The 26,636-nt window shown below is 29.9% G+C and overlaps 3 protein-coding genes across 3 annotated transcripts; all 3 read right to left on the bottom strand.

The window, feature by feature from the left end:
• Window positions 1-1,711: 1,711 nt before the first annotated feature.
• Window positions 1,712-2,805, bottom strand: LOC140181011 (uncharacterized). Its single transcript, XM_072223223.1, has 3 exons — window positions 2,604-2,805; window positions 1,988-2,490; window positions 1,712-1,915 (listed from the first exon to the last, which is right to left on the bottom strand). Exons 1-3 carry the CDS (start codon window positions 2,803-2,805, stop codon window positions 1,775-1,777), a joined length of 846 nt encoding a protein of 281 aa, XP_072079324.1. The 3' UTR covers window positions 1,712-1,774.
• Window positions 2,806-8,681: 5,876 nt separating this feature from the next.
• On the bottom strand, window positions 8,682-14,223 carry LOC112767332 (indole-3-acetate O-methyltransferase 1). Its single transcript, XM_025813196.3, has 4 exons — window positions 14,066-14,223; window positions 13,027-13,464; window positions 11,152-11,427; window positions 8,682-9,197 (listed from the first exon to the last, which is right to left on the bottom strand). Exons 1-4 carry the CDS (start codon window positions 14,174-14,176, stop codon window positions 8,835-8,837), a joined length of 1,188 nt encoding a protein of 395 aa, XP_025668981.1. The 5' UTR covers window positions 14,177-14,223; the 3' UTR covers window positions 8,682-8,834.
• A 6,429-nt stretch (window positions 14,224-20,652) lies between these two features.
• LOC112764417 (uncharacterized) lies at window positions 20,653-25,939 on the bottom strand. The gene is made up of 7 exons (XM_072222164.1): window positions 25,013-25,939; window positions 23,835-24,213; window positions 22,282-23,681; window positions 21,944-22,057; window positions 21,519-21,673; window positions 21,213-21,313; window positions 20,653-21,082 (listed from the first exon to the last, which is right to left on the bottom strand). Exons 1-6 carry the CDS (start codon window positions 25,472-25,474, stop codon window positions 21,265-21,267), a joined length of 2,559 nt encoding a protein of 852 aa, XP_072078265.1. The 5' UTR covers window positions 25,475-25,939; the 3' UTR covers window positions 20,653-21,082; window positions 21,213-21,264.
• Between the last annotated feature and the right edge of the window lie 697 nt (window positions 25,940-26,636).

Below are 26,636 nucleotides of genomic sequence, written 5' to 3'. Positions count from 1 at the left end.
GATTTTAGTCTGATGAACTTACACTTTAGTTGGAGCTGGTGGAACCGTGGGTGTGGTCTCTTGAAGTTGTTTGGGGGTTTCAGGAGTGCTGCACAGTTACAAAAAATTAATCACGGCATAAAAGAAACTAATCAGGAACAATATACACCCAAACTGTTAGCTAATATACACCCAAACTCCAAACAAATATACACTCAATACTATTTCTTACGTTTCTGTAGTCCCTTCAATCTGTAGCATAGGGGTTGGTTCAAAATCTGTCTCAGTGGTTGTTTGGGATGCTGGCACAAAAACCTGAATCGGGACTCTAAACAAGAAGAAAAATGAAAGGTTAACAACGCCTTTGAAAATAATAAGGTTATAAGGTTGAATATTATTGTAAAACTCACATTGCAAGCGCTTCGGACGGTGTCTGTTCCCTCACAACCATCATATTCGAATCAGACGGACTTAACCTAAAATACACCCAAAGAAATTCAAGAAATACACCCGAACAATTCAAAAAGAAGACAGGCTTTGTTTTTTTGAGAACTTACATACTTGCAGTTTTTGCTTTTTTTTCCTGCCTTTTTTTTCTTGAATAAAATAATAAAGGACTTTTTTTTCTAAAAAAAAATATATACAGAATTAGAAGTAGAAGGGTAATAGAAGAACAAAAGTAACGGTTATTTGAAAGAGAAATTACATGCTCTGTGACGGCTGGTTTACACTACTCTGTTCTGTGTTTCCTTGAGAGGAAGGAGCATCAGTTCCTAAGTTCACAGTCGGTATTCTAAGACAGATTTGATCCAAGCAACACAACAAAGTTAATATTCCAACTTATTAGACAACATACACCCAACTTGATCCACGCAATACACCCAAATGGTTCCACAAGACACACCCAAATCATGATAACAAGATTTTATTAAATAATAAAGCTTCTTACGTTTCAGACGACACATAGCGACCTTCTGTCGATCGCAGGTCAGGTTGGTTCTCCCTGCGAAACAAGAAACAATTATTAGCATACAAAACACGACAAAATATGAAATAGACAGCCCATCAAGACATACCCCTCTGCAGCAGATTTATCAACGTTTTGCCCTAGCCATTCATCCAGTTCGTCACTTGATATTTCATATGTCTCACTACATTCATAAAAGAAGATGTTAACAAAAATAATTACGACGATAGACAGTAATATAGCTTACGAAGTACTGTACCCGTCAAAGTATTGGTCTTCTTTAGGAGGTGAATCCTCCACGAGAACTTTTTTCTTTTTTGGTTGTGTTCTGGGTGGAAAAAAAAGAGTACCAATCAGAAATAAAAAATTAATTTTATCACAGAATATTATGCAAAGAAGTGCTTACTTTTTTGGTGTTGTTTTTGTTTTTTTCTTCTCCTTCTCCTTCTCTGCAGGTGATGATTCTTCACTCCTATAAGTTAATAACAGACACTTCAGTTAATACACGAAATCTTTATAATGAAGCCAAAAGAAAGGAGTAATAATTTCAGGACATTACTCATCACTTTGTTCAGATTCAGATTCTGAATCAGAATCTGGCTCCTCTTGCCTCTGCTTTCTTTTTCTGGAGTCCATTCTGGAAGGCAAACAGTGATTATTTAGAACATACTAAAAATACACCCAACGTGATCAACAAGATACACCCAACTCGAAAAAGAAATTACACCCAAGTATGGTACTTACTTTTTCCCCTTTTTGATGGGGTGTTTTCTTGCTGAATCCTCCGAGTCTTGTTGAGTCTCAGACTCAGAGGTAGAAGTGTCACTGTCAGTAGCTGTTTCTGTCTCCGAAGACGATGTTGGACTCGCCTTCCTTTTTTTTGTTTTTTTGATTTCTTGTTTTTTTTTCTTTTTTTTCTTTTTCTTTCATTTTTTCTCTTGCTCTTGTCTCCGCCATCTTCACAATCCCCTGAAACATGAGATATTTTAGCTAGCAGCATTCAGGTAAATAAAATACAAGCAACATATTATGTTTACTTACCAAAATTTCTTCTTTTTCTGCAGTCATTCTTTCCACCAACTTCTCCTTAGTCCAGTTGGCAATCCAAGGCTTTGGTGGTCTTTCAGCCCTCTTCTTGCCTTTGTTTTCAGAAAGATGAAAGTATATTATCATGAGGGCAAAGAGGCAGCCATCAATTGCCTTCTTCTTCTTCTCCTGGTAGTCTGTGATGCCTTTGATCAAGAAGGTCAAAACATGCGCCCCCCAGTTTCTCTCCGATATGCCGTCCATCTTAAAAATTGGGGCGAGGTGCACGGGCGATATTTTGTTTATCGTCGTTGGCAAAAGGAACGCCATCTGTATGTAGAGGATGAATATCCTCTTGAACATCAGGCGTTCCTCTTCGCTGCCAACGCCGATTTCCATCATTTCATCGGTAAGACTTTTGAGGGTCTTACCCTGGAATCTTCTATAAATTATTTTGTCATCATCAGAAAGTTGCTTATAAAGTTGCTTATACTCAACTTTCTCAGGAAACAGATTTCCTACAAAAAAGAAAACAACAAAGTATCAAAATCGGTTCAAAAACACCCAAGTATCAACCTTAAATATACCCAAGCATGAACTTAATATACACCTATAATTTTGAGCTAGTTACCTGTTGCATTGATGCCAAGCGCATCACCTATTGTCTTTGGTGTTATTTGGAAAGAACCATATCCTGTCTTCAGTCTGTTCTCCCCAAGTTTGAAGTTGTTTGCCAGTTCCCTTAAGAGTTGGTGATCCACCCTTAGAGGTGGGACGTGCATCAATCCACCAAATCCGAGATCCCTGACAATTGCCTTCATCTCCTCAGCCATGTTTCTGAACTTATCACTCAGGAGATGTGTGGCACACTTAAGGTCTTTCGTTTGGTTTCTTGCTGCCATTTTGTCTGAAACAAAAAATACACACAAATATACTCCCATTAGTAACAGTAAGATACACCCATATGTAAGAATCAGATACACCTATTTATAACAGTGAGATACACCCATTGAAATTATTCAGATACATTCATATATATCAGTCAGATATCAGTCAAACATGTTTCAATATCAAGCAACATTACAAGGTCTAATAACAGTAAGATACACCCATATGTAAGAATCCGATACACTCATTGTTAACAGGGAGATACACCCATAGATATTATTCAGATAAATCCATATATATCAGTCAGTTATCACTCAAACATGCTTCAATATCAAATTAATTGAGATATCAGTAAGATACACGCATATATGAGTCAGATACACCCATTGATAAGAGTAAGATACACCCATATGTAAGAATCAGATACACCCATTGATAACAGTGAGATAGATATTATTCAGATACATTCATATATATGAGTGAGATATCACTCAAACATGCATCAATATCAAGTCACATTACAAGTTCAAACAGTATACAACCCCCAATCTACGGAATAAAGCCCCAAAAATCAACAACAGTAGCAAGAGAACTTAGAACAAGAATGTAGAACGACGTAGAACTTAGAAGAATGACGTAGAACTTAGAACAGTGTGACAAAGAAGCAAGAATAATAGCACAGTAAACCCTAGAAGAACGACGTAGAAGAAAACTAAAATATACAGTAATCTTGATGAACTTACGTTGAGTGTTGTTGCTTCGTTTTCTCTTCAGATTCTTCACGGAGAGTTTGATGTTGTTTTGATGGAGGTTTCGAACAACGATTTGTATATTTTGAACTTTGATTTTTGCTCGAAAATGGGAGCGTTTCCTTGGTTTCGAAGCGTTTTGAGAAGTGGAAGAAGTGGAGGAAGTGGAAGAGTCTGCCATACGTAACCGTTTGTGTTGAGCGCGTGATTTTGACGCGCCATGTTATGCTTCCTTATGCGCGTGTCTTCGATTTGGGCTGGGCCAACTTGGATGCTTGGATACTTGTATGTGTAGCAGGCCCGTAAAAAATAAAACTGATATTAAGTGATATAAATGAAGTGAATTATAAAAAATTTTGGCTAATTATGACTGAAAAAGTTTGGTTACCAAACTTTTTCCTTACTGCACATCTAACATACATAGTTGTATGTAATTTAAATATGTTTTTTTAAACAAAATATTAGTGAATTGTTTTTATAAAAAAATCCACACACAGAGAGATATACCAATTGGTAGATGCAACCAAGGCAAATAGTTGAGAGTTTTGTGAGCATAACACATTAACACTAACTACTGAACTATATATATATATATTATATATATATATATAACAAATAAATTGAGAAGTCAAATAGTTTTTTGTCCTTGTCTATTTGATTTAACAAGAGACATATACATGTTCCAATAATTCATACTCATGTATAGTGTTAAATTGTCGTTAATTAAGGTTGTGTTTCAGAATAGAAATAATAATTGGTAAAAGGTTTACTTATCATTACCATGCGGATGAACAAGGATATTTCGTATATCAATCAAGTCACATTTTTATTTATTACGTTTTATACAATGAAGTAAATAAAAATAGAAATATAGTTTTAAAATTAAAAAAAAATTATATTATACGATAAACACAAATCAATCTATCCAATTCTCTGTATATAGATATAGAATATTGCAGCTATAATTACGATTATAGATATAATTCAATTTAAAACGAAAAAATTAAAAATATTATGTATACACAAAAAAATAATTATTATATATTTATAAATAAATATATATTATTTAATTATTTTTAGTATATATTTTATATTTGAATGTATATTTTAGTCATAGTTAATTTAGTAACTAATGTTTTGGATATATATAGTATGGTCGATGAAAAAGATATGCCCAAAACAAAATAAAGAAGAAGAAGAAGATTCTCTGGCTTTTATCCATGGAGTTAATTTAATGGCGGAACCTTACCTGTAAAAAATAAAAAGGGTTATATTAGGTAATCAATGACTTTCTTGAACAACATGAACAAAGAGCTCTAAAATTGGCTCAATTCAAATAAAATACACTACACTCCAAATTATTCACAAATTATTCACGTAAATCTTAATATTAGAATAATCATCCGCACATCTAGTGAATTGAACATCCGATATATCTATTATTCACATTGTTTAATATTTTTATTGTCTACCTATCATTTTCCAAATTAAAAATAGAAAGAAACGTTACACACACAATTATTAAAAGTTTCTTAGTTGCATGTGGACGTAATAAACAAAGGTATTGAGTGTAATATTCTTGTTTCTTGGGGTGTACGTCTTAGATATATGCTACATACTCTTCTTATTAGTCTCTTTTAATTAATTCTTATACATTTATATAAATATATATATTCATTTTGTTCTTCTAATAAGCCCCATTTAACTTAAATAATATGGCATGCATAATGTTTGTAAATATGATGAAACCAACAACATGCTTTTGGAGAAAGAAGAAGAAGGAGAGGCACCTTCTTCAGCAGCATCATCATCAGCAACTATTAACATTAGAAGAATGGCTTCTAAGAACACCAATCATGGAGAATGATGATGATGATGATAATGGTGAATATACACCTACTACCTTGGAGAAACTCTTGAAAGATGAAAAGGGAAGTGAAGTTATGGGGTTTGGTAATTCAATGAGTAGAAGCAAGAGTTGCAAGCAGAAGAAAAGGGTTAGTTTTAGATTACCAGAAGTTGCTGATACACTTATTTTATATGATTAATTAGTAATAGAATAAAATTAATCTACACATTAAATAGGAATATATATATATATATATATATATATACCATATATGATGTGCTAGAATAATAATGGATTATAGTTATCAAATTAGTTCATCAACGTAACATTATAGTATTAATTAAGATCCATCTTCATCATATAGGGTGTTTAAATCTAAACCGATTTAAATTAAACCGCTCATTCAATCCGATTTAAATTGAAAACCGATTAAAATCACATTAATTTGGATTTGATTAGATTCAATTTTTTGCAAACCGTTAGATTGGATCGGATTTTGGATCTATTTTTCATAACCGATCCAATCCAATCCAAACCTCACAATGTGCTATAATATTATTATTTTATTATTATATTTACAATTATACTTATAACATGTTCAATTTGTTATACATTTTTCTATTATTCATGTATTATTATTATTTAATAAATATTTTATGTTCAAAATGTTATTTATTTATTTATTTATTTTAACTAACCTATAATTTTATTTCTATTGTTATGTTATCGTTAGCTTTTTAAGATATATTAAGACTTGTTATATCATTGATGATTATTTAAAATTTGATGTTGAGACTTATTATATATATTTAATTTTTTTAATTTAAAAAATCGCAAATTCAAACCGATCCAAACCGCTTGTATTCGGATCGGATCGGATTTCCAAAAAAATTTCATCCAATTCAAACCGCACCGTATATAAATTAAGCGTTCCAATTAGATGATTTTTTCTTTTAAAACCGAACCAAACCGAACCGCAAACATCCTTATCATCATATATGTTAATGTTTGAAGAGCAATTCACTTTTTTTTTTTTTGTATATGTTTTGTTATTAATCATAGCATTACAGCTCATTTAGCATGAACAATAGTAATTATAAATACGGGATAATTTATTATTGGGCCAAAAGTTATACTCGTTGGTGTAAAATATTTTTTAGCTTAGCTTGGATCCGATTACATGACACTGTGTTAATAAAAATAATTATTTTTTATATTAATCACATAAATAATTATTAAAAAAATAAATTAAATAATTATATAAAATATTTTATTCTGTTAATATATTAAAATTAAATTTTTATTATAATTATTAAAAAAATTATTTTACTTTAAATAATCACTTCACTGTTATTAAAAAATTTAATTAGAGAGTTGTCTCAATCTTTTTAAAATTATTTTTTATTTTAAATTTTAAATTTAACTCTAATTCATAATCTTAAATTTTAAATCCTATAAAAAATGAGTTAAACTAATTTTATGATAAAAAAGTTGATTAATATTAATTAATTAAAACTTGACTTTTTATTATTATTTATTATTAATTAACTATAACAATTTAGTTTGCCTCATACACTATTGGGCCTTTACTAAGATATTGGTCCTATACTCACAATAACCTATTTGAATGGTTATTAAAGTATTATTTTTGTTTTCAAAGTTTGGGATAAGTTTTATTTGTGTCTTTAATGTTTAAATCATTCTATTTGTATTTCTAATATTTGTAAAAGTGATTCAATATTATTCAATGTTATTCTGCCGTCAATTACACACCATGAACTTTAGTTGGAGTTCTAAAAATATATTCTTGAAGTTAAAATACAAATATCTGTGACAGAATCGATGATCTGCTCCAAATAATAGCTCATCAAAAATTAAAACTAATCCCTGCAACATTTACATAATTCACCTTTATTTTTAGAGACATAATTGAACCTGAATATAAATAATAGATACAATATTGAAATCGAACACATTCAACTGAGACCTAATTGAGAATAAATACATACAAATGAGAATAATTAAAAAATACAATCTGATCTATTGGTATAATTGATCGCAAAATAACATTAAATCACTTTTATAAATATTAGGAATAAAAATAGAACGATTTAAACATTAAGGATATACAAATATAACTTACCTTAAACGTTGGAAAAAAAAATAATACTTTACTCTTGTTGATAAAATATATGAAGAAATAATGGTGATGTTAGATTGAAGAGAAGAAGACATAAAAAGAGAATTGTAACTAACTAATAATGGCATATGCAACATAAGGTACAAAAGGCAACATATACATTACCTACCATGCATTCATAATAAATGTGGACATAGTGTGATAATATATATAAGATGCTATGAATAATAATAATGAAGAAAGCAAAATTAGTTGAGATACAAGGGGACATAACTCAGAAAGCACAATGATGTGTAGAAACTAGGAAGTAACTACATACACTCACATAAAACAACACATTGACTCCTTTCTAATTAAAGTAACCCTCAAAAAGAAGACAAGAGTAAGGAAAAAGCTTTTGGAGGATAAGCATTCTTTTAAAATACAGTACTATTGATGATGTAAACAGATATATTTATTATAAAATATATATTTTATTTGTGGTTATACTTATTTTCTTCTTCAATTATGAACATGTAGGATGGATATATATACTTGACTAGCATTTTTTCTTTTAATTTCATTTTCAATATTTTAATTAGAAAAATAACTATTTTTCAGTTATTATTAACTAATTTTTAGAATTATTTTTTTTATCCTAAATTCTAAATAATAAATCCTCAAAAAATTGAGAGTTAAAAATATATTTTTACAATAAAAAATTGACTAACTAAAAGTTAATTTTTTTATACTTATTCAAAGTATAATTTTAATATTTTAAATTTTATTTATCCTTTACAAAATTTTAAAAATAAATATATTTAATAAAAAAGAAACGAATTTTGTACTCCAAAAGTTTAGAGAATAACACACTAAACTTATTATAACATTTCTATCAGTTTTTTATACACATGTATATATGAATCATTATAATTTGCATACACATTATTATATAATGTTAGAATATAATTAGGATCAATTAGAATAGGAGATAAGAGAATCGTAATAATAAAGACGTAATATTCTATAATAAATATTCATATATACTAAATAATTCTAATTAATCATAATTATATTCTATCATATAAGATCTGCAAATGCAAATTAACAGAAAACATATATCAATAAATTAAAGAAGGCAAATACAAACCTATTTAAAAGGAGAAATATATATATAGAAACAAACAAATTATATTTCTACAACTCATAAAAATTAAACAAAGTTTATAAAACATGAAATTAAAGGAATTTATAAATTTATTGTGATTGAGGAAAAGAAAGGGATGCAACAATGTGAAAAAATTGAAGCTGGTGAAGTAAGACTTTAGCATGTGCGGTGGCTCTTTTCTGAACTCTAAGAAACAATTCTTCACTGAGTTTGTCACCAATAAAAGCGTCAACAAGCACACCGGACACACTTTTGCAACTGTTGGCAAATGCTTTTCCAACTTCAATTGCATCATCTGGTTTGTTAACAACAAGGGGGCTCCCTCCTTTGAACACTTCAATCTTGTTTATCACAAATGAACCATTTTCTTCAACCACTTCCTTGAAATCTTGCAAGCTTGGTGCATACACTGGAATGTTGAAACTGTCCCTTTTTGAACTGCTTATTAATCCCTATCAATAACATACAGTATCATTATTATTCGGATTAATTATTCTGTTAGTTCTTATAATTTTACTAAATTTATAATTAAAATTTTATATTTTTTTTAAGATGGAAATTCAGGTGTAGTCGACTTCACGTGAAGTTGATAACTGAGAACCATCAGATGATTTGATTGATTTGACTAAATTTTCATCTAACGGCTCTCAGCTATCAACTTCACGTGAAGTCAACTGCAACTGAGTTTTCATCATTTTTTTAATTGGATTTTTATACTGTTTTTTTATTTTATAATTAGGTCATTTTTAGTATAAATTAAAAAATATAGAAATTTAATTAAAAATTTAATAAAATTATAAGGACCAACAGAATAATTAAACTTTATTATTCATATGATTTGCTTTATTTTGATTTAATTAGCATGTAACCAAAAATATTCTTTTTATTCTTGATTAGTTTAACTAATTTTGTGCAGTTAAAAAGTTATATAGCATTCTTACATTGACAATATTTATTTCTTTTTGTAATTAAAAGTGATTGATAAAAAGTGAAAAATAAAAATTCGGTATTTTATACAATAAAAATATACAAAAGAGATATCTATAAAAAAATTATACAAATATTATTTTTTTTAATTAAATATGGAAAAAATTTATCTATATGAAAACATCGAAATATTAGTAAAAATTTACATAAAAAATATTTTAAAACTATTGAATTCTATCTCTTTTTAGTAAGTGATATTATTTGAAATATATGACATGTTTTATCCTTTTTTTTTCTTTTTCTTTTTCCCCCACAATGAATGCTCAACACATCTTTATGTAGAACAGTAAAAGTGTTGCTTATATTCTGTACTTATTAATTGAATATACAGTAACACTTTTGTTTGGATGTATGTGTATGATTCATGGTTGAAGATAAATTACATTCAAAAGCTAAGTACACATGCCTTTGACTATGTTCAAAGATCAAAGCTATTGTTTGGTCCCACAATTACAGAGCTACAATCATTAGATGAAAATTTGATACAAAGAATGCAAATGCAACTCCATTTTGTGTGATATAATGATTTTATTTTTATGTGTTTAATTTGTTGATGTTTTAATAACCTTATTTAACGAATTAAATTAGTGGTCAAAATTATTATGGACCACTTTGCCAGCCGGAAAATTCATTATTATTTCTGCCGACATCATCATCAAATAAATTGACGGCTAGAGATCAATTTTTGGAATGGTAAACCAACGGCTGGGATTGTCAATTTGTTTTAAATAAACATGGCAGCAGCAATTGTGAAACTTCATAATAAGTTATATTGTGATGATGGCTTCAATACTTGAGAACATTTTTTGTGTTCTTTTCATAGTCTATATACATTGTGTTTAAGTTTGTTGATAAATAGTATATATTATATTGTTTGATTAGATTAACGATGTTTTGAAAAATATTTTTACCTTTAATTATCTTTAATTTATTCTTTAGTAATAATTAATTATGAGAGCATTAATGTAATATATGCATGTGAGGTAGAGAAATTTAATTTAATTTAGAGAAAGTCTTGAAAATCTATATTATTGTACAGTCAATGTTATGGTTAACATTCAATATAAAAAAATATAAAACTTTTAAAAACAAAAAATCTAAAATTTAATTAAAAAAATATTCAAAATTTTAACTCAACAAAAATTTATCTTTAGTAGATTTTGTAATAAATATATTTAACAACCTACTGCATTATAATGTAAGTTTCTTAATATTATTTTTTAATTTATTTTAAATATTTTAAATTATTGTTAACAATTATATTAAGTATATATACTAAAATTAATTATTAAAATTAGTTATTAGTATAAAATATAAAATATTTATTAAAAATATATAATAATTAATTTTAATAATAAATTTTAATATATAAATAATTTTTTTTTTTTTAAATGTGAAGTGATTTATATATGAAAATACCTCATGGACAAGATCATCCCAAGCATCCTGAAAGTGGGTCCCAAAGAGAAGGCCAGCACCACCTTGGTCAGTGGGGTCCACAGAAGTTCTTCCCAAGCAGACCAAGAACATGGACCCACCTCTCTTCATCTCCACACATCTTGCACTCAAAAACCCTGCCAAGTCTCTTTGGAATTGTTTCTTGTATGCATTTGCTGTGCTTTCATTTGCTCCATGGATAAATACCCTTCCTTTGTTATATGCACTTGACCTTTTCTCAACCACACATTCTGGCACCTTCACATTTTAGATAATTATTCACGTAATTAATATAAAAAATAATTATTTTTACTAATATAACGTTATATAATTAAATATACGTATAAAATATTTTTATATTGATAATATATTAAAATTAAATTTATTAAATATTTTTTTTTATAATTTTATGCTTATTTTTATCTCAATGCCCAAGTAAACAAGTCATTGTCTCAAGAAAACAAAGTTGTTGTTTTCTATATGTATCAATTCCATCATAGAGCATGACTTTGCTATCTCCACTTTTTTGACCAAAAATGGGGGCCTACCTACTCACTTAGCCCTCTCATTAATTATTCTTTTACTATTTTATATTATAAATCTCACATTTATTAATAAAGATAAAATTTTAAAATAATTTATAAATATAAAATATTTTTTTACTCTTTAAACTAATTTTTAAGATTGAGTTAGAATTACTTAATCTATCTTATTTCTAATATTTTAGTGTAAAAAATTTATCACAGCATATATAGAACCATATAGACTATATAGTGTGAATCATAAGACAACAAGCTAAGAAAGTCATGATCAGTTGAAATTGATTAAAAGGTGTTTAGCAAATTCATTAAAGTAATCATGGACATTTTCACCAAAAGTTTCCAAGAACTTAAAAGTTTGAACTCTAACCGAAAGGTTTATAAAAAAAGATCAAGGGCTATAGAATGATGAAGGAAACAAAAGTCATTGGATGTGATTTGAATTCTATGATCATTCTTTTGTATACTAATAGTAATAATAATTTAGATTTCAATTTTTAAATAGCTTTAGTGTAACAACTTATACATAATTATCTAATTATAAGTTAATTCCCATATTAATAAAATATAACTTCTAATTTTTTTTTATCTTTGTCGTAAAATAAATATATACAAAAAGTTATATATATATTAAAAAATTATTAGCCACTAAATCAACTATTTTTATAGAATACATATTAAAATTAAATATAAAATACAGGTAAAAAATAATTTAAATAAATTTATATATAAATACATAATAACTAATTTTTATGTGTATATATAAGTTTAATTACTCTGTTGGTCCCTATAGTTTCGCGAAATTTTCAATTAGGTCCTTATACTTTTTTTCCTTTTAATTGAGTCATTGCACCAAAATTTTTCTTTTAATTGGTCCCTACACTTTTTTTTTCTTTTATTTAGGTCCCTATACCAATTTATTTATTTTTTTTAGTTGGGTCCTATAAAATTAAGCCAATTACTACTAAGAAGGACTTAATTGAAAAAAAAAATTTAGTGCAGAGACTCAATTAAAAAGAAAAAAAGTATAAAGACCTAATTAAAAATTTTACGAAACTATAGAGACCAATAGAGTAATTAAACCGTATATATATGATAGCGTTTTTGTATTACATATATATGATGACTAAATTAGATCATCAAATCATAATAATCACTTACAATTAACAAATTTAGTAATCTCTAATTAATACTTTAATAATTTCAAGTTACACATATGAACACAAAGTTATTTGCAAGTTCCCAAGAATGAACTGAAATAAAATAAAAATAGAATCTAAAAAAAAAGAAGAAAAAAAAAAGATAGGACATGGCTCACCTGAGACAACCAATGCAAAGAAAAGGCCGAGTGAAAAACATCAACAGATCTCGCCGGAAAAAGTCTCCGATAGAAAGAACCGGGGACTCCGGCCGCAAAGTACGAGCGGTGGTTGTTGGCAGCAAGACACTCTTCCATGCTAACTCCGCCGTTATCATTAGAAAGATGCGGCGGAAGAAGCTGGAAGAGTGTGTTGAAGTCATTACTAGGAAGGTCAGAGAAGAAAGCTGAAAATTCAGGTGGATTGAACCCTAAAGCCTCATAGCGCTTGATTATGTGCTTTATGATGACATCAACAACGTTAATGGTGTTGTTGCCACATGAACAACCCAAATCCACCACCACAAATGGGATTTCATTATCATCGGAACAACCATGAAGCTGAACTCTATCTAGGGTTTCCTTCAACAGGTGAAGCATAGACTTGGCATGCATTGCCTGCATATATACAAATATTTAAGTCATGAATAATAAAGTCGCTGAAAATTTATATTTCGGACAGATTAATTTCTAAAGTAAAAAAAAAAGTATAAATAAAATCTTATACGAGAGCGAGAGCAGACGTGGATAAATTAATTTAAATTAAAATATTTTATTCTAATCACAAGAGTTAATTTGAAGAAATTAACTATGCTAAAAGATTTTATTAGTATTTTTGTAAGCAACTAATTTATTCGAAGTATAAATCTTTAAAAGTTTATTTGTTGTTTTATTCTATAAAAAATATAAATTATCACTACAAAACGCATTAATTTGATCGATGGACATAAATTTGTCTGTATTTAAAATTTTGTCGGACTAATTTGATTATTTTAAAAATTATGATTGCTTTTATATTAAAATAAATTTATTTAATTTTCATAGAATTTAAATTTAATATTAAAAAGAAGATGAATTTATCTATCACTTGACAATAATAATAATAATAATAATAATAATAATAATAATAATAATAATAATAATAATAATAATAAACAAATTAAAAGTAATAGTTGTGTGTGCTTGGGTTATTTTAATTATAAAGAAGAAGAAGAAGAACCTGTGCTTGGGAATTGTTGGCATAACTGGATTCTCCTTTGCCTCCTTTCATGCTAAGTAACTTTTCCAGTTCTATGTTGGACACAACAACATTGTCTCCCATTGGAGCCATCTTAGTTATGATTGCTCAAATTAGAAAGAGATTATTAGATTGGTGGAGTCTGATGATTTTTTTATTAACTCAGACCCAAGACACTCATATTTATAGACACATTGGAGAAGGTATCGTATGGATACTTTATGTTATAGTATAATATTACAGTTTCTAATAATCTAATAATCTCTTTCTAGTATAACATATGTGAATAGTATAACATAAAATATTACATATAATATGATTTTATGTTATACTATAATTTTATGTTATAGTATAATATTACAGTTTTTATGATTTAAAGATTTAAAATTTAAATTTTGTTGACCTCAAAAAAAACTTATATACAAAAATTCATACAAATCTAAAAAAAATTTATATAAAAAGTGATATTAAAAATATATAACTGTACTGACAAAAACTTTCAGTCTAAAACTGACAAATTTTAATTTTAGCTTCATTTATGTTAATATAACATATTCACGGTAATATAACATATTCTAAAATTGACATTAATTGTATATGTGCTTATTCCTTTTTCGTGTTATAATTTGTTTATTTATTGGTTTATATTTTTATTTTTATATTTTGTAATATAACTCTTATTAAGTATCAACACTAATTTAGCATTTTTTTTAAAAATTATTTAAAAATTTGTTTTATAATTATTTTTATTTTATTTTTTATTTTATAATCGTCGGTATATAAAATCATGAGTTGTACTCTGAAATATAACTATTTTATATATATAAAGAACGTTAGCTTAACGAGTTTTAGATTAGAAGTATATACTATAATAATGTTAATACAATTTGGAAATTATTGAGTAATAATGATACGTATAACAAGGTAACACCAGCTAGCTAATTAGTGAAAAGAAGTAAACAAAGAAGGGTGACAATTATGACTCTTCATTAACTGAGCTAGGCTACATATGTTTCCTTTGATTTTCATACAATTACTTTTTACGGTAATATAAAAAACAACCTAAAACTTGTCTTATTTAATAGTTATTGATTATTATAATAATCAATAAATATTAAACAAAATAAATTTTATTATTTTTTAGTTAATTTTTTTGTTATTAAATATTTTTATATTTTTTACGAGTATTTTGGTGCTAATTAGATTAATAACATCTGTCGGTTCTGCGTTTGTTTACAGAGACAGGACATTGAGACAGAGATATAGAGATACACGATCGTATTTGGGAGAGGAGACATGAAGAGAGACAATATATTCAGAGATACTGAATTAGTATATTTTGTGTCTATCCTGACGAGAAGGACACGGAGACACTAACAAGGGACACAACTTATTTTTTATTTTTTCTTTTATTATTCTTGTTAATTTTTTATAATTATATTTTTTATTATTATATTTTTCCTCTCAAATTTTTTGAATGAAAAAAAATAAAAATAAATTAGATTTTCATAATTTGTTATAGTTTAATTTATTACCAAATAGAATATAAAAATACAAAATTTTGTATTTTTGTCTATCAATATCTTGTCCTATCCTATTTTTAGTGTCTTATCCTGTTCTGTTCTCGAAAATAAACGCAGCCTTAAGGAATTTATATATTATAAAACAAGATGGTCAAAGCTATCCATTAAAATCTAGATAATCATGATTAGTTATATCTATTATTATTAAGGTTTTTACTTTTGTGTGTGTAGTTCATTACACTTCATTGTAATTTTTGTACTCATATTATATATATATATAAATTTAATATTTTTATTATTAGACAAAGAATTCGATCAATATGAGTATCACATTCTATTCATATATAGCAACAAAAAAGATGTGATTATTTAATTGACTCCATGACAATAAATTGAGTGGAAAAATTAATTTTCTAAAGGATCAACTTCAAAGTTCAAACTACCACATATACATAAGCTTTTGACTAGGAACTTTAAACCCTGAATTTGTGAAGGAAAGGAGGACAGTTACAACAAACCTTTTTCTTAATAGAAGGAAAAAGGTATATAGAGTATGACGTTATAATATTATATACTATTGAAGGAAATTAAAAAGGTATACTTTAATTTTCAGAAGATGAAAATTCAGGTACAGTCAACTTCACGTAAAGTTGATAGTTGTGAGAGTCTTTAGATGAAAATTTAATCAAATCACTCAAATCATCGGACGGCTCTCATCTATCAACTTCACGTAAAGTCGACTAGACCTGAGTTTCTACTTTTTCGAAAACCATGATTCTCTTGTCTTCAAAATCAACCTTTGTTTGAATTGGTAAAGGAAAAGAAATGCCTCGAAATTCAATGGATTCCAATGTAGACAAATGGAAATGTTTTTAATTTGTTTTATATATGGTCAATAAAGTTCATTTCCTTTTTTAATGTGAAACCGTCTTCCCTATATATTATTGTATAATCAATATTTTTATATTAATAAAAATAATTAATTTTTAAATTTATTATTTAAAAAATTATTTAAATACATAAATTTAACTGAATAACCGTATAAAATATATATAAAACTATTTATATGCTTAACACTTTAAAATTAAACTCATATAATTAATATTAATGTAAACTTTCTTAACTTAATAAGGTTTTTATTATCGGTACGGTCAAAAGAAAAAGAGTATGAATTTTCTAACTAAACAAAAAGTGTTAATTATTAATAATAAAACATTATTATTATGTGTTTGAATATTCTCATTACAAGGATAAATAATAATATATGAATATTAATATTTCCATTGTTTATTAGTGATTGCTCTTTTGCTTTTTCTTCAAAAGCAACAAATATAAGTATGATTATTATAATACAATAATAAAATATTCAATTATTAACTTATTATAACTAAGAACTAATGAAAGGATTATAGTTTATTATTATATAAAAGTGCAAACTTGAACAATAATGGATGCAAACTAAAAAATTAAAATAAATGGCAATCATCACCATCATCATCATCATATATAATTAAAAAACAAGGCCATGTACATTGATCCTTGGATTCTAGACTATAGGGGTTGATATTTTAGATTTTATATTAGAAGATTCATATATATAAAAAGGAACAAAAATAATAAAATTTTAGATCTAAATCTCGTTATGGGCTACCTCTTCTCATAGCAGTTTATCTTTTATTCTTCTCACAATTATGGTGTCACAAATAATATAATAAATAAGTTAAAAACAATCAATAAATAAAATAATGCATGTTGCATGCATGGCCATGGACTGATTTCTATAAGGTTGCCTTTGTAGTTCTAAATTGTAACCGTATAATTGCAGTTGCACTATTATATTATTAGTAAAAATTCACATGCAGTTTAAAATCATGAGATGATTTGACAAATTTAATTACAATTTTTAATTATCAATTTTACACGAAAATAACTATATGTAAGTCTTCACTTATATTATTTTTTTATATTTATTTGATGAATTTAATTTTAGTGTACTAATAATAATTTTTTTATGTGATTATTCAATTAAATTTAAACGGTTAGATAATTTTTTTAAGTAATTAGTTTAAGATTAGTTACTTTTAATATGATAATATATGATTGATTATTTGATAAGGTTATTTTATAATAATAATACGTTAAAATTAATTTTTTTACTTATTATTTAAGCTTTGTTTAAATAATTTTATATTCCAACAATATCTATTTCTCTGTGTATAAAATACACAATTAATTTTTTTTTCACGATTTTCTTCCATCTCGACATGTCAAAGAATAATTTATCACGTTAGCTAGTGAGTTACTCAAAAAAGTGAGTCGACCTATCGACCAACTTCCAACTCTATTTTAGATGATGTATGTAAAAAGGTGAAAATTCAAGTGTAGTCCACTTTACGTGAAGTTGATAACTGAGAGTCGTTAAATGAAAATTTAGTCAAATCAGTTAAATCATCTAACGACTCTCAGTTATCAACTTCACGTGAAATCGACTGCACTTGAGTTTCCACCGTTTGACTGAATAAAATGTAGCCATAGCCTTTCACACAACTCAAAAGGTAGCATATTCTTTCTCTGAAATTTTACTCCAAAAGCTTGGAATCTTGTCCTCTAATTTAATTTTCAGCCTTGTTTGTTAATGGCCCCCCATGCATCTATCCTCCTTTCTTGAGGTTCTTCAAACACCAAAACCACCGCAATACTCGCCGGTTCACATGAAATTATATTATTATTGCACCATTTTATCTTCTAATTACCCTTTATCTCCAAAATTATCTTAACCTCCATGTGTGATAGAAATATAATCATTTACATACCTTTTTTAATTGGCTTAATTTTTTTAAGACAAGTAATATCTATTAGAATTTGTATGATCTAAAACAATCAAAACTTAAAAAACTATTTTTTGAATCAACCCAACATTTTTTCTTTTGTTGGGAAAAATGGAAGTAATTATTATGCTAATGTGACATCCCGTAAGTTACTAATAAAGTCATTCAAGTAAAGAGAAATCACCGGTTTTATATAGTCAAAAGATGGTAGTTAATTATTCCCTTTTTGTATATATGCTTTTGCCCCCCCAAAAATTTTCTTCTCTTCAAATGCTGGTTCAGATTTGGACCATTGACTTTGAAAAGAAGTTAGAATATAATTAAAGATAAGATTGCAATAAGAGAAGTGCATGTGGTTTGATTTTTGTTACTTTGTTGGCAGGATTATATTATCTTTTCTGCCGTCACCATGGTTGCATAATTTTTTGTAAGGAAGAAGCAAGGTAATTTAATTTGAGTTATAAAGATGAATATTGTTACGGTGGGTAACCAGAGATTAGTGGGCCGGATGGCGTTGGTTGGCCCAAACGTGTGAGGGAGGTGACTATCGAGTGAACCTGAAACTCGGTGTTCTTCCGTCCGACTTGCACGTGTGAAAGAATGGGGGGTGGTACCTGCAAAGACACTCCGATGCCTAAGTTAGCAAGAGTGTGAGCAAGTTTAGAATGTATTGGACTTAGTGATACCTGAGGGATGTCAGGGTATTTATAGTGGTGAACCAATAACCACCGCTGAAGTAGTGCCACCTTTTTAGGTGGATAACCGTTCCCATATCTTAGGGAGGTTAAGATATGGCTCTATGAAGTGGTTGGAGAGTTTCTAGGGGCAGTTACTCATTCGAATGAGTGTTATCTGCCAGCTAACCCTCGTATCCGACTTCTTTGGAGCAGGTCGTGCTCAGTACCGACTTCTGGAGATGAAGGCTGGTACTGGGTGAGGGCCGGGCCTTTTTGCTTGGATCCTGGACCTTTATTATTGGGCCAGGGTATGAACAAATATAATATTCAGATTTTACAAAAGTAAGTTTAGTTTTTATCCCAATGTCTTAGTAACGGTCAAAGCTTCTAGTACCATGTTGGTTAATGGTTATATTCACTTGCAACTACGAACAAATTAAAACTCTTTGACTATTGTCTTTTACTGGAATTTGATGCTTATTAACTTTTTACTACAAATTTTAGGGAGGTAGCATGCATTGGGAACTTTAGAAGTCAAAATCCAACTTTATGTATGTGCTCTCCATTGAGTGTATTATTAACCCTTCAATCTTTTTTTTTTTTAAGTTAGGAGTGAGACTCGAACTCGAGACCTCTGGATGAGGATGGAAAAACTGTCATTTGGTTTTCTGAACATTTACGTCATCTCACATTAATCGTGTATTTATAATATTATATTCATGTGTATATGTATGTATTAAAATAAAATATTTAAAAACTTTAATTAATAATAATAATCTTATCATATGATTTTAGCCTACAAAGAATTACTAAGTAGTTTAAAAATATTATTTTTTTCCCCTAACAATGAATGTATCTAGAAGCTTATGTGTGTGGTTGGTGTCTGGGAATTTATGAGAAGGGGGGGCTAAAATATTGATGTATAACCCTTCAAAGGGACACTGTTCCCTGAAATATTCAAGCATTATAGTTGTTGGTACTAAACTTCTCCGGCACAACAATGGTTGTCACAAGAAAGTTTGTAGCGTATTTTGGTATTCTCAAAATTAACGGAATTTGTTGGGTAGTAGGCTTTGCCTATCTTTAGATTGTTAATATTATAATGTCAATTAGAGTTGGTAACCCTAGGAGATTTATTAAGAATATAAAAATGAGGTAAACATCCACATGCCTATCAACTTTTAGACTTTAGATACAGGTTGATAGGCATAGGCTCATTAGATGAGTGTTAAGAGTTCAATCTGATTAATTAAGATGTTGATTTGAAGCTCTAATGGTTGTGGATGGATCCAAATGAAGCAACCGTTCTAAAGATCTGCGTCTTCACTATAGGGCCCTAGCAATATATCTCGAATTCAATGATACGAAATTACGGGGTTGAATTATTCATCTAATCATGATCCAAAAAACATAAAATATTTTGAACATGTCACATTAATAGTGCTCATATTCTCGTGCAGATGAGTTTTGTCCTTATCTGAGATATTATTTATAAATAGATGCATAGCAAAATTAAAAACAACGAAATAATGAATCCAAGATTCTACAAAATAATTATTATTTTCTGGCTACTGAATTCAATTGGTTTTTCCAGAACAAATTCAAAGGTTATGTCTATCAGAAGAAATGGCTATTCTTTTTTACAAACGGTATATAATACAATTCCAGCATACTAAGCAGGGGACTACGCTATAATCTAATTAAAAAGGTAAACAGTGATTAGTGGACCTAAATAAACACCTGCATACCCAAAAAGAATGATACAGAATGAATTGCTCAAAAACAGAACTAAAGGCACAGATCAAAAAGAAAGAACTAATGCAACTAAAGTCTAAGCTAACATTCATATCTTCGGCTAAAGTTTTTACATCACATGGAATTCATGCTCGAATGTGCCAACGAGAGATTATTGCATGGGGGATCAGGCGCGTCGCCATGTACATCGAATAGCGGGTCTAACATGCATCTCACCTGCATCAACAGGAGAGCACAGTTAAACTGGGAATACGCATTCATGGATTCAATAGAATAGATACATTAAACTAAGAAAAAAGAAAGAAGTTATAACAATTTGCACAGATACAAGGGATCAAATACCCACCATAAAATTGCATGACTAAGGGGAGTCATATTATCATGTTTTCAACACAAGATCAACTGGTAACAGGCTGAAATAACTTTTTGATTTCATCATAAAACCACCTGCAAAAAATCATTGAGATCTGTTGAAAATCAAAACTAGAAAAGGTTTACAAAGCAAATATACAGACTCAATCAAAATAGCGATTCAAATTTTGTCCTCATTTATTAGAGAATGGATGGAGGTTACAATGTTCATGCCATCAGCCAAAGGTATGAATGGGGGAAAAAAAGGGATTAGAATGATAGATGAATAGAAGAAACAAACCTGCAAACAAAAAGTGGCTGGATTCTAGCATTTGCCTCAATTCCTAACTGATTTCGTCTGTCGTTTTCTTGATTAAATTTATCAGATGGAAGGACTTCACATGGACCTCGAATAGAGCTAGCCTTTTCAGTTCTTTCACTATTAGATTCATAAACCTTCAATAAAAGAGGGCAAAATCAGTAAGAAAAAACCCATATGCAATATATGAATGATAAGCATGCTGCCGTGTTCATGTGGAGTTATCATTTGATTGAAACATCCTAAAACAGAAGTTAAACATGGATTAAACATACCAAAATAACACCAACAAACTGAGAATTACGTAATATAAAACTTTTACATGAATGAATTGATATCAGTCTCCGTCTCTACGAAGGGTAGCACCATATATATATAAAGATGCATGCACAAGTATAAATAGTTACCTCGTTAACTTCGGATATACACGGATGACCAATGTTCCCAGGCAAATCACCAGGAAAGTAGCATTTCGTCACCTTAACCCACTTTAACCCAGTTTTGCAGTCTTCCCACATAGACTGAAAATAAAATTGAACACATCACTTTGTTAAAGGTTTATAATTTATAAACTAAAACAACTATTTCACACAAGGGTTCAAACCTATATACCTTTTACTTTAGAGTACACCCAAAACATGTTTTTGGAAGAAATCACAAAAGCTTTGTGATTTCATAGTAAATTTTTAGAGGTATCATGTAACCAAATGCTAGACTCAAGTGGGAAGCAAGATGATTTGCTTACCTGAAGTTTAGAAGGTGCTAATTTGCCATGGCCAGATGGGAGAAGAGCATGACTATGAAGCCTATAGGTTACTCCATCAACACAGCAAGATTTGTAAAACTTTTTCTCATCAACAATGTGTATAACATCACCAATCCATTCTACAGCTTGCGAGCTATCTGAAGATAACGCACAGTGTTGTCTAACTTCAGCATTAGTTCCAGAACTCCCATCAAAGTTTGCTAGTGCAACATCTTGGCCATCTCGCTTGGTATCATAAGTTGAGCTTTCTCCTGATTGTGATTCCTTTTGTTCATTACTCATTAAACTACTGTCAACTTTTTTATCCGATAATACTACAGCATTGCCCTGTGACACTTTCTGCTCAGCTTGAAAGTCTTGTGATGATTGCAAATTGTCACATTCACCTGGCTCAGATAATTTAGGAAGGGTCTTGGAATCGAAACACTCTTTAGAGGTTGAACTCTCTTTACAGGTTGAAGGCTCAGGATTAATTTGTTGAGCAGAACTTTCACCAGGAAAGTCAACGGAAGGAACAGAAGCTGCATTAAGGGATTTCATAGAGATGTTTGGGTCAGGCTTCTGATCAATATGTTCCGTGTTGGATGATCCGGTACCATGTATATCCTTTGTACCAGGAGTCTTTGAATCAGATGGCGACTCAACTTTGACATTGCTGGTAGCAACTATTGGAACAGTGCTCCCATTTGTTGTTAAATTCTGCTGGCTGACCTTTGGATCTAAGCTCCCTGTTTTCTTCTCAGAAGGTTGCTGAACTCCAACCGTAGTGGGCAATTTCGGTGGTGTGTTTGATGATCTCATGACACGACCATATTTTGGAGGTATAGGCTTTCCACCGCTTAAATTCAAACACCTCATGCAATGCCAATCCACTCTATTATGAATTCCTCTTAAAACCGAGGGCTGCAAACACTTCAAGTGATATCCCTTTTCACAAGCATCACAGAGAAGCACAGTATCAACCTCATTGACAGTGAGTTCACACACCTGACAAGTCAAAGCCTTATTCATATAATCCCTTGATGGAGGAGTCCATGTCGGATGCTCAGGAAGCTTTGGTTGTAACAATTTCTGGACAATCTTTGCAATTTCAGCATGAGTAGGAATTGAAGGAGGCTGAGCAACGTTCATACCCTGGAAAGACTGTTGCATAGTAGACAAGTTTACAGGTGCTGTTTGAGTAATAAATGGCCTAAAGCTCTGATCTGCTGTTATTTGTGAACCTGCCCTTGAAGCAGCTACATCACTTGTTCCTTGTACCTTGACAGTGTTATGAGCAGGCACCTTGTTTTCCAATGCTGTTCTAGCTAACGACGCAGATTGAGTCTGTATTGACCATGGTGGAGCATTTGCCAAAGGTTGGTTTGCTGATGAATTTGCTACATGCAAGGGGAGAAAAAATTCCAAGTGAGTATGGTCATTCACTCCATAAACAATGAAAAACAGATTGAACTACTAGTCATTGATCAATTGGTAACACAACTCAACATATGCATGTAGGTACATACAAACTTTAATGGACAGTATATTACCTGGTATACTAAGCACATAAGAAGATCCATTTGATCCTCCATCAGCTCTGACCTGTGGGTTTTCAAGTTTAGGCACTACCATCGGAGATGAATTTCTCCCGAGATGAGTGCTAGGTATTGCACCAGAAACCATAGGTGGTCTTACTTCATTGCTAGTCGACTGATATTGCGACGTAGAAGACGATCCTGCAGAAACATGAGAAGGAATAGACACCGTTGTTGCCGAAGAAGGGATCGCTATGTGGCTTGAATTATCAGGTGCAAACACACGAACACCATGTGGAGCCACACGGTTGTCAGCTGTTACACTGGTACTTGGTTGCACAGGCTGAGATGTGTACGTTGTAGAAGGTGCAGCATACCTCTTTGCTTCTTCCATCTAAGAACATAAAACAATAGTTGAGAAAAGAGGAAATGAAGGGGGGAAGTCATCAAAAGAATTGATTCAGCTTCATTGTATTTATTATCATCAATAGCATTTGAAAGTAAATAAACAATGGTTTCACTACATGTTACGGAATAAAAGAACACATTTAATATATAAAAAAGAGTTTAATTTTGATGCTAACAGTGATTTTACACAGACGTGCAATCATATTCACGCGGTCAATGTAAAAGTTAGTGATTTTTCTTGATGTGGTGTTACATCATTGGATGCACGTGTAAAACTACACAATGCATCAAAATTAAATTCTATAAAAAAATGTCGAAACTATATTTTTCACGTAACGCCTTCTAATTTTCGATAGCAAAACCGATTAATTAAATTCAGTTCCAAACCAGTAAGGAAGTTTAAGATAAGATCAATTTGACAACATAAAATAGCCCAATACTCAAGCAATTAAAGCTCATTAGTAGACATTAAATTCCTCCTAAAGAATCCTCTCCATTAAGCAATGCTAACAATCTCATAAGCACCTAGGCAGGAAGTGGATTTTGCACCACTAAACACCAAAACCCAAAATTCTTATCCCCTATGCTTATCTTAAATCCTGAGAATTTGCAACAACTGAAACGCACACACCACCACATCCGTACATCAATCAAAACAAGGTTCACAAGCAGCAATTATTCACAACAATCACTATACAACACACAGCCTCCAAAATTTTCAAATAATAATAATAAATTTCCTGAATAAATAAGAAAAAAAAAATCGAAATGCTTTGGTTGTTTACCTTCCACTTAGCATGCGTATACCTCTCAGCAATTGACATCTTTGGAGTTCGAAACCCTAACCTCTGATCCCTAACCCTGCCGTTCAATCCAAGATCCTCAATCACCGTCCCAATCGCTTCCCTCCCAACGATATCCTTCGGCGCGAGCCCTACGCAGAGTTCGGCGAGCTTGCTCCGAGCCTCCCTCATAAGCTCCACCTCCACGTCGGTAGGTTTCCGACCCGCCCGCATCGTCGCCATCGTCGACAAAACAAGCACAATCTCCGCCACTCTCTTCAATTCCCCTCCTCCTCCTCCAGCACCACCACCACCACCATCGTCAACATGTTCCTCGAGCTTAGGCTTCTTGGCGCAGCGGTCATCGTCATGGTGTGATTCCCGAGGTCCGCCGTTCTCGACGGGGAGATTGGAGGCAGGAGTGAGCGGTGGTTGGTGGAGGTCCGCGTGCGACGTCGTTTCCATGCGGGGAACGACGTCGTTGGAGGGAGAGAGAGGGTGTAATTAGAAAACCCTAAAGAGAGAAAGAAAGAAAGAGAGGGAGAAGAAGAAAAGAGAAGAGATTTGAAAAATAAAATAAAATTAAATTAAACAAAAAGAGAGAAGAGAAGAGAATTGAGAAAGGGGAAGATAAAATTGGTGGGTGGTTGTTTTGGCGGGTAATAATTGAGAATTTGATTTGGGTGTTAAATTGGTGTTTGTGTAATTAGCGAAGGTTGGGTTAGTGATAGTGAGTCAGTTCGTAACAGCGGTGATACCATTCGGGGCTTGCGGTGGCTTCAGATTCAGGGACGCACAATTTTTCTGCTTCTTTCTTCGCAAATTAAAATATTAACGCAAATAAATAATAACTCGTTGAGTTCCCAACTCGACTCGTTCCTAGGGTTTTTTATTATTGTGACACAATAAATGAAAATTTAGTCCGTATTACAATAATCTAGGAATCGATAATAACAAGTATTAATAGGAAAATAAATTACTTTTAGTAATAGAGGTTATTATATGAAGTCATAATCTATAAAATCAAAATGGATAAAAGATTAAAAATGCAATTATTTTTTTTTTACCAAAAGATAGGAAACTCAAACCCGCAACCTCTTAATTGAGTATGGAAAGACTATGTTATTTGAGCTATAACTCATTGGCTTAAAAAAATGTAATCATTTAAGAGAACTAAGAGGGTTAAATGTATTTTTTTTCATGTAAAATATTAGTTATTTTTATTATGGTTAGAGATATAATTATTTATAATTTTTTTATTAGATTAAATTTTTGACATATATTGTTTAAATGTTTTATATAAATTTTTTTTATCAATTATATTTTAAAAAATTAAAAATAATTTTATGTTTAAATATTTTATATAAATTTTTTTTATTTATCAATTATATTTGGATATAACAATATATAAAATTATTTATTTATTTATTAGGTGAACATTTTTTTTTAAATCTTTAAAAAAATATAAATCGTATCTTTTTAAAAAGATTTTTTTATTTTTTTACTGTATTTATTTTTATTATTAAAATTTACCAAATATGTTAAAATAAGAGTTTGTAAAATACTTCGGAATTTTTTATTCCTTTTTCCTGTATTTGCAATCAAAGGAGTTAAACCTTAAAAAGTT

Source organism: Arachis hypogaea, chromosome 17 (genome assembly GCF_003086295.3).
Source record: "Arachis hypogaea cultivar Tifrunner chromosome 17, arahy.Tifrunner.gnm2.J5K5, whole genome shotgun sequence".
NCBI classification, from domain to species: domain Eukaryota; kingdom Viridiplantae; phylum Streptophyta; class Magnoliopsida; order Fabales; family Fabaceae; genus Arachis; species Arachis hypogaea.
Note: the sequence above shows the minus strand (reverse complement) of the source record. Positions and strands in the feature narration are given on the sequence as shown.

Bases quoted from the DNA above. Each gene is read 5' to 3' on its own strand.
- LOC112767332 (XM_025813196.3), bottom strand. From the start codon at position 14,176: ATGGCTCCAATGGGAGACAATGTTGTTGTGTCCAACATAGAACTGGAA. The intron at 11,428-13,026 runs GTGAGCCATGTC...TAAAATGTGAAG, and splicing joins CTTTGCATTGGTTGTCTCAG to GTGCCAGAATGTGTGGTTGA. The intron at 9,198-11,151 runs GTATTTTCATAT...TGTTATTGATAG, and splicing joins GGGATGATCTTGTCCATGAG to GGATTAATAAGCAGTTCAAA.
- LOC140181011 (XM_072223223.1), bottom strand. From the start codon at position 2,805: ATGGCTGAGGAGATGAAGGCAATTGTCAGGGATCTCGGATTTGGTGGA. The intron at 2,491-2,603 runs GTAACTAGCTCA...TCTTTTTTGTAG, and splicing joins GCTTGGCATCAATGCAACAG to GAAATCTGTTTCCTGAGAAA. The intron at 1,916-1,987 runs GTAAGTAAACAT...CTCATGTTTCAG, and splicing joins CAGAAAAAGAAGAAATTTTG to GGGATTGTGAAGATGGCGGA.
- LOC112764417 (XM_072222164.1), bottom strand. From the start codon at position 25,474: ATGGAAACGACGTCGCACGCGGACCTCCACCAACCACCGCTCACTCCT. The intron at 22,058-22,281 runs GTAAGCAAATCA...TTTTATTTTCAG, and splicing joins TAGCACCTTCTAAACTTCAG to TCTATGTGGGAAGACTGCAA. The intron at 21,674-21,943 runs GTAACTATTTAT...CTTTTATTGAAG, and splicing joins GTATATCCGAAGTTAACGAG to GTTTATGAATCTAATAGTGA.